The sequence below is a fragment of the Condylura cristata genome, unplaced genomic scaffold (assembly GCF_000260355.1).
Source record: "Condylura cristata isolate star-nosed mole 26May11 unplaced genomic scaffold, ConCri1.0 scaffold00011, whole genome shotgun sequence".
Taxonomy (NCBI): domain Eukaryota; kingdom Metazoa; phylum Chordata; class Mammalia; order Eulipotyphla; family Talpidae; genus Condylura; species Condylura cristata.
The window spans coordinates 54,917,890-54,931,446 of NW_004567112.1; the positions used below are offsets into that span (position 1 = coordinate 54,917,890).

Genomic DNA, 13,557 nt, shown 5'->3' on the forward strand with positions numbered 1-13,557 from the left:
CAGATAATTATATATGACCTTGATATAAGAAGCTTCATCGTGAAGAACTATACAAAATGGACAAGAACAGGTAAGGTGCCAGAAAAGAGAGCAGTGCTCAGAAGTAGGAAACTCAACCCGAAGTGTCCTCAAGCAAGGAATTCCACAAGGTGGTAATTACTTGCTCAACCCAGCCCAGGATGGCCACAGGCTTCAGGAATTCTTGGCTAGATGAGAGGCTTGGCAGGGTGATTAAAGTAATCAGCAAAGTCTTTGGCATTCAAACTGCTCACAGTGTGGTAAGGAAGACTGAAGTTTAATACATCATCAGCTACATGATTCATTATTATGTACTCTCTTAACTACTATGAAGGACTACAGAGAGAATTCGGAATAAATCAGGAGCTTAACCTGGTGAAAGTAGCTGGGAAAATCAGCCCTGAAGAAGTGCCACTGAAGTCAAGGACAGAGAATGAGTAACAGTAGTCAACCAGGAGAAGAGAAGCGACACTGGAGGGAGAGTGGGGAGAACACTTCCTTCCTCTCCACTCTGACTGCTCCAGCCCAGTTGCATACAAGACGACCGGGCAGCTGGCACTGACTCCTGCTGCTCTGCTTGGCAAAGTCTAAAGGCAGCTGCACTGGCCATCAGAGCACCAGGCAAGACTGGGCATGAGCTCAGTGTCAACTAGCCCAGGCATTAATGTTTGACCCCACGTTTGTCCAGAGCTGCCAGGAAGTAAGGAATTACACCCCAGCTTATCAACACTTCTGTGAAGCTTGTTAGTGTGCAAAACTGGGCTCTGTAGACTGACAAGTAAAGGAAGCACAGTTTTGGCTCCTAAAACAATCAAAGGAAAACGCAGGCCCATGACCTTTCCCTCCAAAGTCTTCATTCAGCCAGGTTATGAATGTTTAACTATGATGCAAAGTTCAAAAGACAACTCCCTGAGTCTCTGCCAAGACCACAGTTCAAAAGCCTGTTTCTGCAGACCAAAAGTTGCTATTTACATCACAGAACACCACTTCACTCTTGCAGTCATCAGATATATAATGTCCAATATAAAGCACATCGAGTTTATTTGAGGATATATTACCCAGTTAGGCAAGAAGTGTGCCTGCCTAGTTCCTGTGGCTATTTTATGCATTTTTGGTAAAGCCTTTATGTCTTCCCTTGTTTGAGCCACATAAAATATTCTGATTGGAGTCACTGTCCAGTCCTCATTAGATAAGGCTGTATCCTCTCACCCAGTGAAAGAAGAATGAATCTGGGGTCAGAATGGCAGGCCATGTCCTTTAACCTAAAGCAGTTCTTTCCCCTTCTTTGAACATGACTGTCTCACCCACTAAAATGAGTGTTGATCTAGAACATGCAATCCCAAGCCCAAGGAGAGTAACTTGGAACCCCCAGGGAATATGTTTAAAATGCAAGCTCTTCAAATTGCTGACTAGGCAAAACCCTAAGATCCTTCTAGTGCTAACAACCCATGATTTTCTGAAATAAGGCTGATTTGATAAAAATAGAACAACTTCCCTATAAACAACTGGTTTCTGAATTTCAATTCCCTTATGCAGTTAGTGAAAAGCATGGGTAGCTCAACACTTGATAAAGAAATTTGCTCAGTGTTGGGAAACAGCACACCTAGCATCAAGAAGAGCACGAAAGAGCCAAGAGCTTGAAATATATGTTCTAAGCTGCCTATGTAGCAGAAGTTTAACTAGATAGGCAAAAGATTTTCTAAATCGGGGGATTTGTTACTGGGTCCATAACCTTTCTACAAGTACCTTGGAATTTGTGTGCAGAGAGGTGTTAAGTTTTATTTTAATGGAGAAAAGGTCCATTGCCTTCATTTGGCTATGAACCTCAATTTTGAAGGCTGCCCTGATGAAACTCTCACTCGGGTGGCCATAAGGAGAAAGGAGATATGGTGCTGCTAACTGCTATGGAATCAAGAAGACACAAGACACAGTCTCTGCCTTAGAAGAGCTACTGCAGAGGAGAATGGGTTGAACAAGGGGAATACACAAGTAAGTCAACCACAAGGCAGAAACAGAAAAGCACATCAAGAGGTATGTCAAGCAAGGAATTTGGAAGTTCTAATGTGTATCTCCTTTCTGCCCAGAGGGAGCTGGAAGTTAAGCCAGGCCTGGAAGGATGGAAAGAACTGTTATTAAAATATATAGAGAAATGGGGCCCTCCCTGGTGGCGCAGCGGGTTGGAGCACTGCACTGAGAGGCTGGAGCCACTTTCGCATGGGTTCGATTCCCGCCTGCCCCGGAGGTGACCACATGGTGTGGCAGACCTCTCCTGACCAGCCCGCTGCTCCCCTCAGCAGTGTGCTTTGTTGATCTGCCTGTTCTGCTCCCCACTCTGTCTCTGGTGAGGCCTCTCGCCGCCCCTGAGCCTCTGGCCTGTGCCCCGGTTCTGTATGTACAAATAAATAAATCTTTAAAAAAAAAAAGAGAGAGAGAGAAATGAAGATGGTGGGAGGATGAGCAGCATCGCAGAAGCTGTGTTCACTAGCTGAATTCCAGAAAGCACTTAGTCTGAGTGGTACAAAGGGAGTAGTTCTTTACTACTTACTAAAGTAACTATGCAATTTCAATTATATCATTCATAAATGTGGCTGTGCATTTAAAAAATGCTAACCGTTTCTTAGATAATGGGTAAGCACAGTTGGAAACTAATAGTTCTCCAGCTCTCCTCAGAGCCTCATGAAAGGTAAGGCCATAGTCTCTCTTGAAAGAACACTCAATGTAGAGTCAGGCTAGCTGGCCCACTATCCATTGACCTCAAGTATATCTTTTTCCCTCTGTGAACCTAGCTGTCTTATCCAGTAAAATAAAGATGCTGGTCTAGGGAAAAGGATCACAAAGCCAAGTAGGTTACCCATTCTACAGAGGAACACAGCACAGATCCCATAAGCTAGAACTGTAATCACTAACGTGGGGAATCTTTGCACATCCTTTGCACATATCCACAATGAACTTCAGAGTTCACTAGAAAGGGTAGGAGTGAGCAGGAAACAACAAATAAGAAAGTTAAGGATGTAAGGAAGGGTAAGTCCTCACAATAAGTCAGTAGGTTTTGGAAACAGGGAAGGAAGCAGGTCCTCTAATGACACCATTAGATGTGTGCTGATAGTAATGCCATATAATTATATATGACCTTGATATAAGAAGCTTCATCGTGAAGAACTATACAAAATGGACAAGAACAGGTAAGGTGCCAGAAAAGAGAGCAGTTGATGGGTAATGTGGCTAAAGCCTGAGATGGGAAATTCCTCCAGTGGTCTCCGAGTAAGCTCTACACAGCAAGACTGAAGCTGCTCTCCATAGAGCTTTACATTCCAGTTCCTCAGCAAGCGTACCACTGATGGATGAACAGTGGAGATGAGGTCAAGAGGGTCTTAGGCCCCTTGCAGAAACCTCAATTCAACCATTATCCACAGGGAAAAAAACAAAAGCCTTTGTTACAATCACTGAAGCCAGAAGTGAAGGTGATAGCACTATAGTAGAGCACAAAAGCTGAGGAAAGCCACACCAAAAAGAGGTCAGAGCAAAGGTTTCGCTTTATCCCTTTAAGTGAACATTTTAATGTACCTTAAGACACTGGTAAACAGAACAGACATGACAATACTGTGTGTGTTCGAAGCATTAGTTTCTTAAGTGATAAGCAGACACATTATGCACATCCTATTGCGAAATTTTTTCAATGTTTGGGAAACCTCAAAAATGGAAATGAAATGCTATATACCTAATGCCTCACGCCAATGTTACTTCAACAACAACAACAAATCTTTTTAAATAAAGAGGCTCATGTTTCTCTGGTGCTGAGTTTATTTCAGGCATCTAGCTGCTAGCTGGTGAGGTCCTGGCAAAGCAAAGCAAAGCAAAGCAAGGGAGAACTGTGGCCACATAACACAGGAGACCAGGGACACTTGGCAGCTACAGAAGAAAGGCAGTCCAGAATGATTCTGCAATTTCCAGGCCTGGTCATCTGAAGGACAATGGTGTTATTAATAAAGGAGGAAGTCAAGAGAGAAGTAGCCTGGTGGGGAGGAAATTAAGTCCTCTTCCGAGTTTGAAGAAGCTGTATTCTTCATATTTACATAACTATTCTTTATATCTACTTGGCTTCTATGGGTCAAAGAAACCCCACTGATACCTGTAACTAGCAGCTTCTGAACTGCAGTGAAATGCAATGAAGAACCTCAGCTACAGGCTGGGCTCTGGAGCATGGAAAAATTCATAGGTCAGAGAATGCAGCACTCAGGAAAATCTCAAATCCCTTTAGATAACCGAGTCATTTCACACAGACTGCCTTTGAAACTGCTCTCTGAGCTTAGCTCACTGCAGATATTATCACAATGGAGTTGCTGATGCCCAACAGAAAAGCATCTGCAGAAAAGAGAAAGAGGGTAGGGACTTTGTGTATTATGACCAGATTTACCTTGGGTCGTCCTCAATCTAATTCCCACTTTTTAAGACCAAGGGTACCCACTGTCCCCCGTTTCCCCCCCCCCCACACACACACACACACCCCTGCCTGGAGGGAGGGAAGAAGGAAGAGAGAGGAAAGATAATGCATAACACCAGAATGTGATCAGGGCTAAAAAGGAGAAATTTCAGCTCACCCCAGTTAGTCAACTGGTGATTCTTCCAGGCGAAGAATCTGAGGCACACAAGTCCTTAGGGGCAGATACCACCGGGGAGCACATCAAGAGTTATGCTCTCTTTGCTGATTCTACAGCAAAGCCCCTCCTCTTCACCTCTCTGCTAGTTACTATTTGCTTTCCTTGCTCAATGGAAAGAGAAGCCTGGAGGTAGCCAGGAGGCTTATTCTTGCTCCAAGCATGTTTTTACTGGGGATCCCTGCATCTCTGAACAACAATTCACATCACTAATTGTATTAATCAATTAAACAGCTTTTCAGAGAAATAATACCAATGTATTTTTCTTCATAGGGGATCTGAAATCAGTGCACAGGGTTTTTTATTTTTAAAAAAAAAAAAAAAAGGGAGGCCCTCCCTGGTGGCGCAACGGGTTAAAGCACTGCACTAAGAAGCTTAAGCCACTTCTGCATGAGTTCAATCCCCGCCTGCCCCGGAGGAGATCGACATGGCCCGGCAGACCTCTCCTGACAGCCTGCTGTTCCCCTCAGCAGTGAACTTTGTCGATCTGCCTGTTCTGCTCCCCACTCTGTCCCTGGTGAATCCTCTCACCCTCCGCATCTCTGGCCTGTATCCCAATTCTGTATGAATAAACAAATAAATCTTTAAAAAAAAAAAAAAAGGGAAAGGAAACCAAGATCATATGTTCACTCTGCAATAAAATATGCTGGCATGTTTTCAGGAGAAAAAATAGAAGCCCTTCACTGTTACTCACTACTGGTTTCGTAATATGGTTACAACAAGGAAGCTAAAGAGCACGTATCTATAAATTGTAAAAATCTTAAGTTATAAATTAAATTTCAAAAAAGTACATTGGCTGCCTAGGTCATTTAAGCATGTTAAAGGCCTTTTTGTAATTGGAATTTCTGGGAGAAAAAATGATAAATCAGATTATACTAAAGTAAAAGTATAAGGATACAAATGATACAAAGTTTGCCTTAAATAACAATTTGGGGAGGGACTGAGGCAAGGAAGGTTCTTCTGCTCATATAAAATTGACTGAAAAAGAGATAGCTATGCAATCTCAATTTCCCAAATAAAGTTTCTAGAAACAGCAAATGTTACAGAATAAGCAAAACATGGAGAGAAGACTGAATAAGGATCAGATTCTTATTCTGATATCAGTTTAACACTGTTAAGTAGCTATAAAAAAAATTCCCTACTGTGCATCAGAAGCCACAGTTTTGTTTGAATTATGACAAAGATAGAAATAAATCATTTTTAAAACATAAATATATATAATAGTTTAAGACAAAGGTATAAATACCTTATATATTCCTAATAAGAGTTATTTCCAGAACAAGACCATGTGGAAAGCAGCTCAACAATTTAACAGTATTGTCAAAATATTGATCTAAATCTAAATATTGATCTGATCTATAATTCTATTTCTGAAAATGTTTTATATAAACAAACTTGAATACACACAAGGTTATTTGTAGCAGCAATATCTTCTGGCATAAGACGGGAAATAACCCAAATTCCCATTAATTGGACACTTATTTAAGAAATCATGATGCAGCTACATAGGGGACACTGTCTATAGAAATGAACACTGAAGTTCTCAATATAGTATGTGGAAAAAAATCCCCAAAGTGTTTTGGAAGGAGGGAATAATTAATATTATATGAATACAGAATGAGTATTAGCAGGGAAGCAGGGAAACATTAATAATCTATATTTGTATTTATTACTACAATTTTTTAAAAAATAATTAGTTATGGAAATGGAGAATGGAATGGGAGTGAGGAAACTTCACAATCTATCTTTCTATTCTCTTTGATTTTAGAATTATGTGAATACACAACCTATTCAAAAAATTAAATGATTTTCAAGTAGCAAAAGCAATCTAAGATTCAAAATATTTCATTAAATAATCTACTTCCTTTAATAAAGAAAGCAGATATTTTAGCATAAATTAAAACAAACTTGACCTTTGAACCTTTAAGCAAAGGATGCAATTAGAGTATTCTAACCCTTAAACTTCTTTAAAAGAAGTATTTGTATATGCCTTGCATAAGTATAGCACAGTGAGTGCTTTGATCTAAAAATATTTTCAGTATTTTCTTTTAAAGGTTTATTTATTTATTTAACACTGGGGTACAGTGTTCTGCTTCACCAGAAACAGAGTGGGGATAAGAACAGACAGATCTTCCGAAATATACTGCTGAGAGGAGCAGCGGGCGAGACAGGAAAGGCCTGCAGCCACACCATGTGGGTCAGCTCCCTGGATGGGGATCGAACACATGCAGTGGCTGTGGTAGCTTCATAGTGCTGTGCCACACAAAGGGCCCCCTTTTCAGCATTTTCAAATTAAACCTGAACTTGGTTACACACATAAAAAAAAAAAAAAAAAGATTCCAACAAAGCAGCTACTTTTCAGGAGCTTTCCTATCTGGCCACAGAAAACGTCCATACCTTGGTCAGCATGGTTCTTCCGCCCATGAGGAATTCGATGAAGGGTAAGAATATATCCATCTTCTGTCTCAACTAAGTGGTCCTCACAAGGGTACCCCCAATGAGTGATAATTTCACTCTATGAGAAAAAAGAACAGTGGAAATTCTGTAAGCAGATCCCCAACACTGAGGGCCACGGAGAAGACAACATTTTAATGACAGTCATTTTTGAAGAAATTAGTAGTGATTGAAATTTCACCTGCTCATCTGTAGCCAATGTTCCATCACAAAATCCTCTTTTGTTTTTTTACGCAGGAGTTTTACTCAGAGGAATTTGGTGAGATCTCAGTTTCATCCGTCTATCATGTTCTACACCAACTGTGTCTAGTTTTACAGAGCTCTGGATCTATTCCCATCTTTTTCTTTATATTTTTCCTCAATATATCAGCTAATACTATAAACTACCACTTCACTTGTTTTATGAGGTCCTGTCCTGGAAATAAAACATAAGAAGCAACAATCCATTTTACCAATGGACTAATAAAATTCCACTAGAATGTCAAGATAGAGTTAGAGAAAAAGAAAAGAAAAATGGGGAATTAGATCACATTCTCTTCTCCATAAAGATTTGTGGGGCAACTATTAATCAGGAGTTTAGTAGGACACAGGTAACACAATAATCCAGATTTCATGGAAACAAATGCTCATTATCTCTTCTGCCATAAATACCTGAGGGAGCTTAGTCATCCTTACAGGCAAAAATTTAAAGGGGAGGAGTATAAAAGGTATGAGACAAGAAATACTACCCAACCTAACGTATCTGACATTAGGTCACACTTTCATGTCTCACTACATATCTATCCCACGCTATAAAATTGTCTAAATCTAAACTTGGGGGACTGCATTGTCTGCTTTAAAGCTGTTTTCTTCAATAACCTGTATTTTTACCCTGAGAAGGTATTCTCATATTTTATAGTCTACTTAAGATTAATGACTTCAAAATATTATAATTACTCGAGGGATTATTTTTGCTTATCAGTTCTAACAAAAATTGTCTCAGAGGTTTTCATTTTTGTATTGAACTATACTCCTTGGACACATTTAATGACAATCTTTATTCAATGTATGGATAAAGCCGTACTCAGTAGTAACATCCTTACAAAGTTTTATTTTCTGTATACAAATTCTGAGAGACTTAATAACCCAATAGAGATATAAATATCATTTATCTTAAGAAATAATATTAATAGTAAAATGAAGTTTGTAAAATATATATTACCAGGGAGGAAAGTCTTACAAAATAAATCTGAGATTCTGAGAATATGAAAAACATAATGAGATATAAAGTAATTAGTTTGTAATTTCATATAGCCACATAATGAGAGTTAAGAAAGTAACATATGTGACAGATGCAAGTTAAAAGCGGGTGGCTTTGAAAAACTCACCACATTCATATGTGTTTCAGGATCCACAGATGTCTTTTTTGCTGCCTGGGCAGACAGGATCCCAAGGACCAAGCAGACCACGAAAACCAGGAGCTGCATTTTCATTCTGCATAAAATAGTCTATTGTTATTTGGCCAAAATTTACTATACAAAGATTTGTAGGTAGATTAATGCTCCCACTGAAAGTTATGAAGCAGGTTTAGGGCAAATAAAAGATAGATGAAGGGAAAGTATAAAAGACTACAAGAAAAGAGAAAATTTTTTTTTTTATAGAAAAGCCTTCCACTGCCTCCCCCAGTTTATAAAATTCACTTGCCTCCTCACCATGAGGTTAAACAAATTGCTCCTAGAAATAACTCAAGGGAGGGTTCGGAAGAAAGAAAATTGAGAAAAAGATTTTCAAAATTCTGGATTCTGTCATTCTGCCAATTTTTTCCTCCTAATTGCAATTCAAACATGTTTAAGTTTGGCCAGGACTGGCACTCACTGGCTCCCCGTCTATTCACTTCTGCTCTGGCACAAATAACATGCCAGGACTCAGATTTATCACCCAAGGTATAAATATAAAAGGAAACCTTCAAGGGAAACAAAGGAGAAGAAGACCTCCACTGTTCTTCTGAGACTTTCCAACCATCAACAAGGGCCATCTAGCTTCTAGTGGTGATGGTACAAAATTCACAGTGAAACAAAGACCTGAAAGTTGAAGTGAAGTGACTCTTCTCAGGACATTCAGATGGTTAGAGACAAAAACCGGACACCAACCAGGCCTCCTAAACTTTTGTAAATAAATATAATCACTTTCAAAGATACATCATATATGCGCATAAAAACACACGTACAAAAAAAAAACAAATGGCCCAAAAATGTGACTAGATAATATAATATGGTATAAAAATATCACTCATTAGTAAAAAGAAATGAACACATAACAACATGTATGTATCTCCAAATCATTATCAGTGAATGCTGCTGGACCAAAAAAGATTAAGTAGGACATGATTCCATTATATAAGACTCTAGAAAATGCAAGCAAATCTCTATTGACAGAAAGCAGATCAATGTCTGCCTGGAGAGAAATGAGGCAGGAGTTAAGCATCACAAAAAGGAATAGTTATAATAATTATAATACTTTTATTATATTACATACACCCGAATAAATAACTAAGCCTGGTATTTTTTGTCAATGACACAATACAGTTGTTCTTAAGATACTTGTTAAATTAACTATTCCACAAGAATTTGATTCGCAGGAGACTGCAAATTAACTGACTGTCTTCTGTTGGTGGGATTCCTGCTGGTAGTGGAGATTCTTCCCAAGCAGTGGTGAACCTTAAACTTCTGGACAAGAGGGAATGTTATCTTGAGTCTGCATTAGCTACTTTTTTTTTTTTTAATTTATTTGTGCATACAGAACTGGGGTACAGGCCAGAGGCTCAGGGGTGGTGAGAGGATTCACCAGAGACAGAGTGGGGAACAGAACAGGCAGATCCACGAAGTACACTGCTGAGGGGAGCAGCGGGCGGATCAGGAGAGGTCTGCCACGCCATGTGGTCACCTCCGCGGCAGGCGGGAATCGAACTCATGCTGAAGCGGCTTTAGATTCTCAGTGCTGTGCTTTAACCCGCTGCGCCACCAGGGAGGGCCTGCATTGGCTACTTTTACTTACAAATTTATATTTCTTTATGGAGCTTAGGAAGGGCTGTGCAGACCTGGGCTATCATTTATCATAAATAAACATCCCAAAAGTCCATTATTACTAGAGAGTCAGAAGTAGATTTAAAAGAAAAAAAAAAAAAAAAGGTTATAAGCGCAACTGAAAAAGTGACATTTCATTAGCTGCCTAGCCTAGAATCAGGACCAGCTGTGCATAGGGGCCGATCTAAGAGAGCAACAGCTGCAGATACTCAACTGAAGATGTCACATGCTTCATTGTTCCTCCCAACACAACACCAAGAGAGTTTCTCAACCGACTAGTCAAATAATTCCCGTAAGAAGTTAAAACGCTGGGTCTGCCTTTCTGAGCTCTCAGCAACTCCAGAGTTTTTTCTATATCGTAAGAGACCTTATAAGTGCCTGTCTGGCCTGGGTTCATCCGAGTCTGAGGGAGGGGCTAACGTGTTATTCAACTTTGACCCCTTACTAGAGGCAGAATTCAGAGTTTGAGTAATGAGATAGGGTGGTACAAAAGTTCAGTGACATGAGAAAATAAAGCCCCACAGTGGCTTGTTACTTAGTTTTCTAACAATAACAATTTCGGCTCCCATTTAAGCTCTTGCCATACTCTAGACATCCCAGGCAGGGCTTTCAATATACTATGTTAATTACTCCACCAGTTTTTTTGCAGAATCCCTTTTTGTTTTCCAGGGAGCTGTGGTTCCAGTGGGTTAAGCAATGGAAGCAAAGTGCCAAATGGTTAAAAAGAATCTCAGGGACTTTGACAAGGACCCATACTGGAGTCGGCTCAAGAACGTGCCACTGGCTAAAACGTTTTAAAGGGTCCAGCAGGCTGCCTGAAAAAGCTAACGGAAACAGAGGGCAAGGAGAGAGGGGAGCTGGTAATCAGGAATTCTGGAAGTCGCCAAGTCCGGGCGCTCTAACAGGAATTCGGAGGCATCTTGGGAGGTACGGGCTATTTCGAGGAGCCCCGACTACTGCGCGGTCGACAGATGCATCGGGTCATCACCTGCAGAAGTACTCGCTGGTTCTCCAGGCAAGACACGCCAGGGGCCAAGAGCAGCGGGTGCCACGGGTCTGCAGAAGCTCAGGGGCGATGAGACAGAGAGCCGGGAACCCAAGCGCGGCCCTACCCTCGGAAGCCGCAGAGGCCGGCTGGAGCCACTGCAGCCTCCCCAAGCAGCGCAACAGGAGCCGGCACTCACCTGGAGCGCTCCTGCCCGGCTGCGGTTCGGGGCCCCAGTGCCAGCTCTCAGTCCCGCACCCAGAGTGAGGGAGGAGGGTGGGGAATCACACTCCGCTCTGGCTAGTAGCACGGCCAATCCGGGTTTCAGGCGGCCGGACAAGCCTCGGAGACTCCGCCCCAAACGAGCGGAGCATGCGCAGTGGACAGGCCGGAGAGGCTGCGGAGAGACCTCTGCTTCCAGGGCAGGGCGCCTGGGGGCAAGCATGGTGACGTGGGGACATTCGCTGCTGTGTCTGAGGAGCTCCTGCACCACCGACACCCTCTCTCTCTGCTCCTCACACACAGAACTTGGACGCTTGAAGCAAAAAAATTTCATGGTCCTTATAATGCACTTAACATGTGTCTGATGCAAAAACAGCCTTACATTTTATTCTGTAATGTACAAGCATCATTAAGACACTAGAGGTATGTGTTATGAAGAACATATATACTCATGTAATAAATGAGAAGCGGTGTTAGGAAGAACAATAAAACGGTGAAGGGGTAAAGGAGAGCGCTGAGGTGTTCTTAATGAAAATAAGTCCGTTGAAGTGACATCTGAACAAGGAGGACTCAAAGATGATTGAAAGCTGCATACATATTGGAGAAAGAGCATTCTAGGGGAAGAGAATAGTCAGTGCAAATGTCCTAAGGCACGAATATTCTGGTGGATTCTAGGCAGCAACATGAGATCCATGTGGCTGGAACTTGATGTGCTTGGTGGAGAACCGAAGTCCTAGATATTGCTGGATATTTGAGGAGCCTCGTTTAAAGACTGCTTTTTTCTTGTAACCAAGGTGGGAAAAGACATCACTAGCACAATCTAGTTCACAATTTAGAAAGGTTACTATGGTTACTATGGTTCTCGTTGGAAGAAAAAAACTAGTTAGAAAACTATTGTAGTCACCCAATATGTACATGTTAACAGTGAGAACAGTGGAAATAGAGAAAAGCAGTCAACTCTAGGTGTGATAATGAGGCCGACCCACAGGATTTACTGAATCAAATAAGGGGCCTGAGGGGGACACATGTAATGTAAGGATGTTTTAGAGCATTGGGACTACAATGAATTCAGATGGAGAACACTCAGGAAGGGTAGTTAGGGAAGTTTGTTTTGTATGTGTCCATTTTGACACTGCTGATAAAGAACTTTATCAACTAAGGCCTGGTCAGGAAACAAAACCCACTCTAGGTATTTATTCTGAACTGAGGACATGGTTATTCCTGGGATGATAAAGTTTAGGCAGGCCCCAAGGAGATTAGCAATACCAGGAAAGCCTGAGGCATTACTGGCCGTCACCAGGTTCAGTGTAGCAACAGCCTCTGCCAGAGACACTGCCCGTGCCAACCAAATTGTGGTTTTCTGTCCTTCTGTCTTCCAAATTTTCCATCAGTCCCTCCCTTGGGTCAAAAGCAGCCAGAAACTTGTGGACGCAAGAGCCTAAGAACTGCAACCTACAGTGTCAGACCCCTTGGCCTTGCACACTATGTGGAGAAGAAAAGAACAGAGACTGGATCTGGAGACAAGATGGCAAAGATCACACTAAGTGCAGTGTTCAAAGCCAAATTCCAAGCCACAGATAGAACTGGGAAATTACTGGCTTAGAGAGAGCATTTAAAGTCATAAGGCTAGATGAAGCTGCCTATAAAATAAGCATAAAATTGGCCCACCCTGGTGGTGCAGCAGGTTAAAGCACAGCAGTGCAAGCTAGCCACTTCAGTGCAAGTTCGATCCCCAGCCCCAGAGGTGACCCACATGGTGAGGCAGACCTCTCCTGACCCGCCTGCTGCTCCCCTCAGCACTGTATTTCAGAACGTCTGCCTTTTCTGCTCCCCACTCTCTGGTGAATCCTCTCACTGCCCCCACGTCTCTGGCCTTTACCCCAGTTCTGTATGCATCTTTAAAAGTAAATAAAATAAGCATAAATAACAAAGAATGTATACAGAGATTCAGAAGATATATAAAGCTGAGAAGGCAGGAAGATTGAAAGAGAATGCAGAGTGTAGTACTTGACACCAAGTGAAGAAAACAACTTTAGAAAAGAGGAAGTGATCAACCTGAGCTAATGAGAGCACTGAGAAGGGGACTTTAGGTTTAGCAACTTTTCAAACATGTTCTAAGTCCTTTACATAGAATGTCCCATTCAGTCTCAAAACATCTCCA

General features: G+C 41.5%; 1 protein-coding gene across 1 annotated transcript in view; it reads right to left on the bottom strand.

Moving 5' to 3' along the window:
- Positions 1-11,495, bottom strand: part of LIPA (lipase A, lysosomal acid, cholesterol esterase) — a 33,622-nt gene extending 22,127 nt beyond the window's left edge. Inside the window, exons 1-3 of the mRNA XM_004680905.2 lie at positions 11,374-11,495; positions 8,495-8,600; positions 7,071-7,188 (exon numbers count right to left, since the gene is read on the bottom strand). Coding sequence (XP_004680962.1) covers positions 7,071-7,188; positions 8,495-8,599 — 223 coding nt within the window. The 5' untranslated portion in view covers position 8,600; positions 11,374-11,495. The remainder of the gene's footprint in view (positions 1-7,070; positions 7,189-8,494; positions 8,601-11,373) is intronic.
- Positions 11,496-13,557: the final 2,062 nt, after the last annotated feature.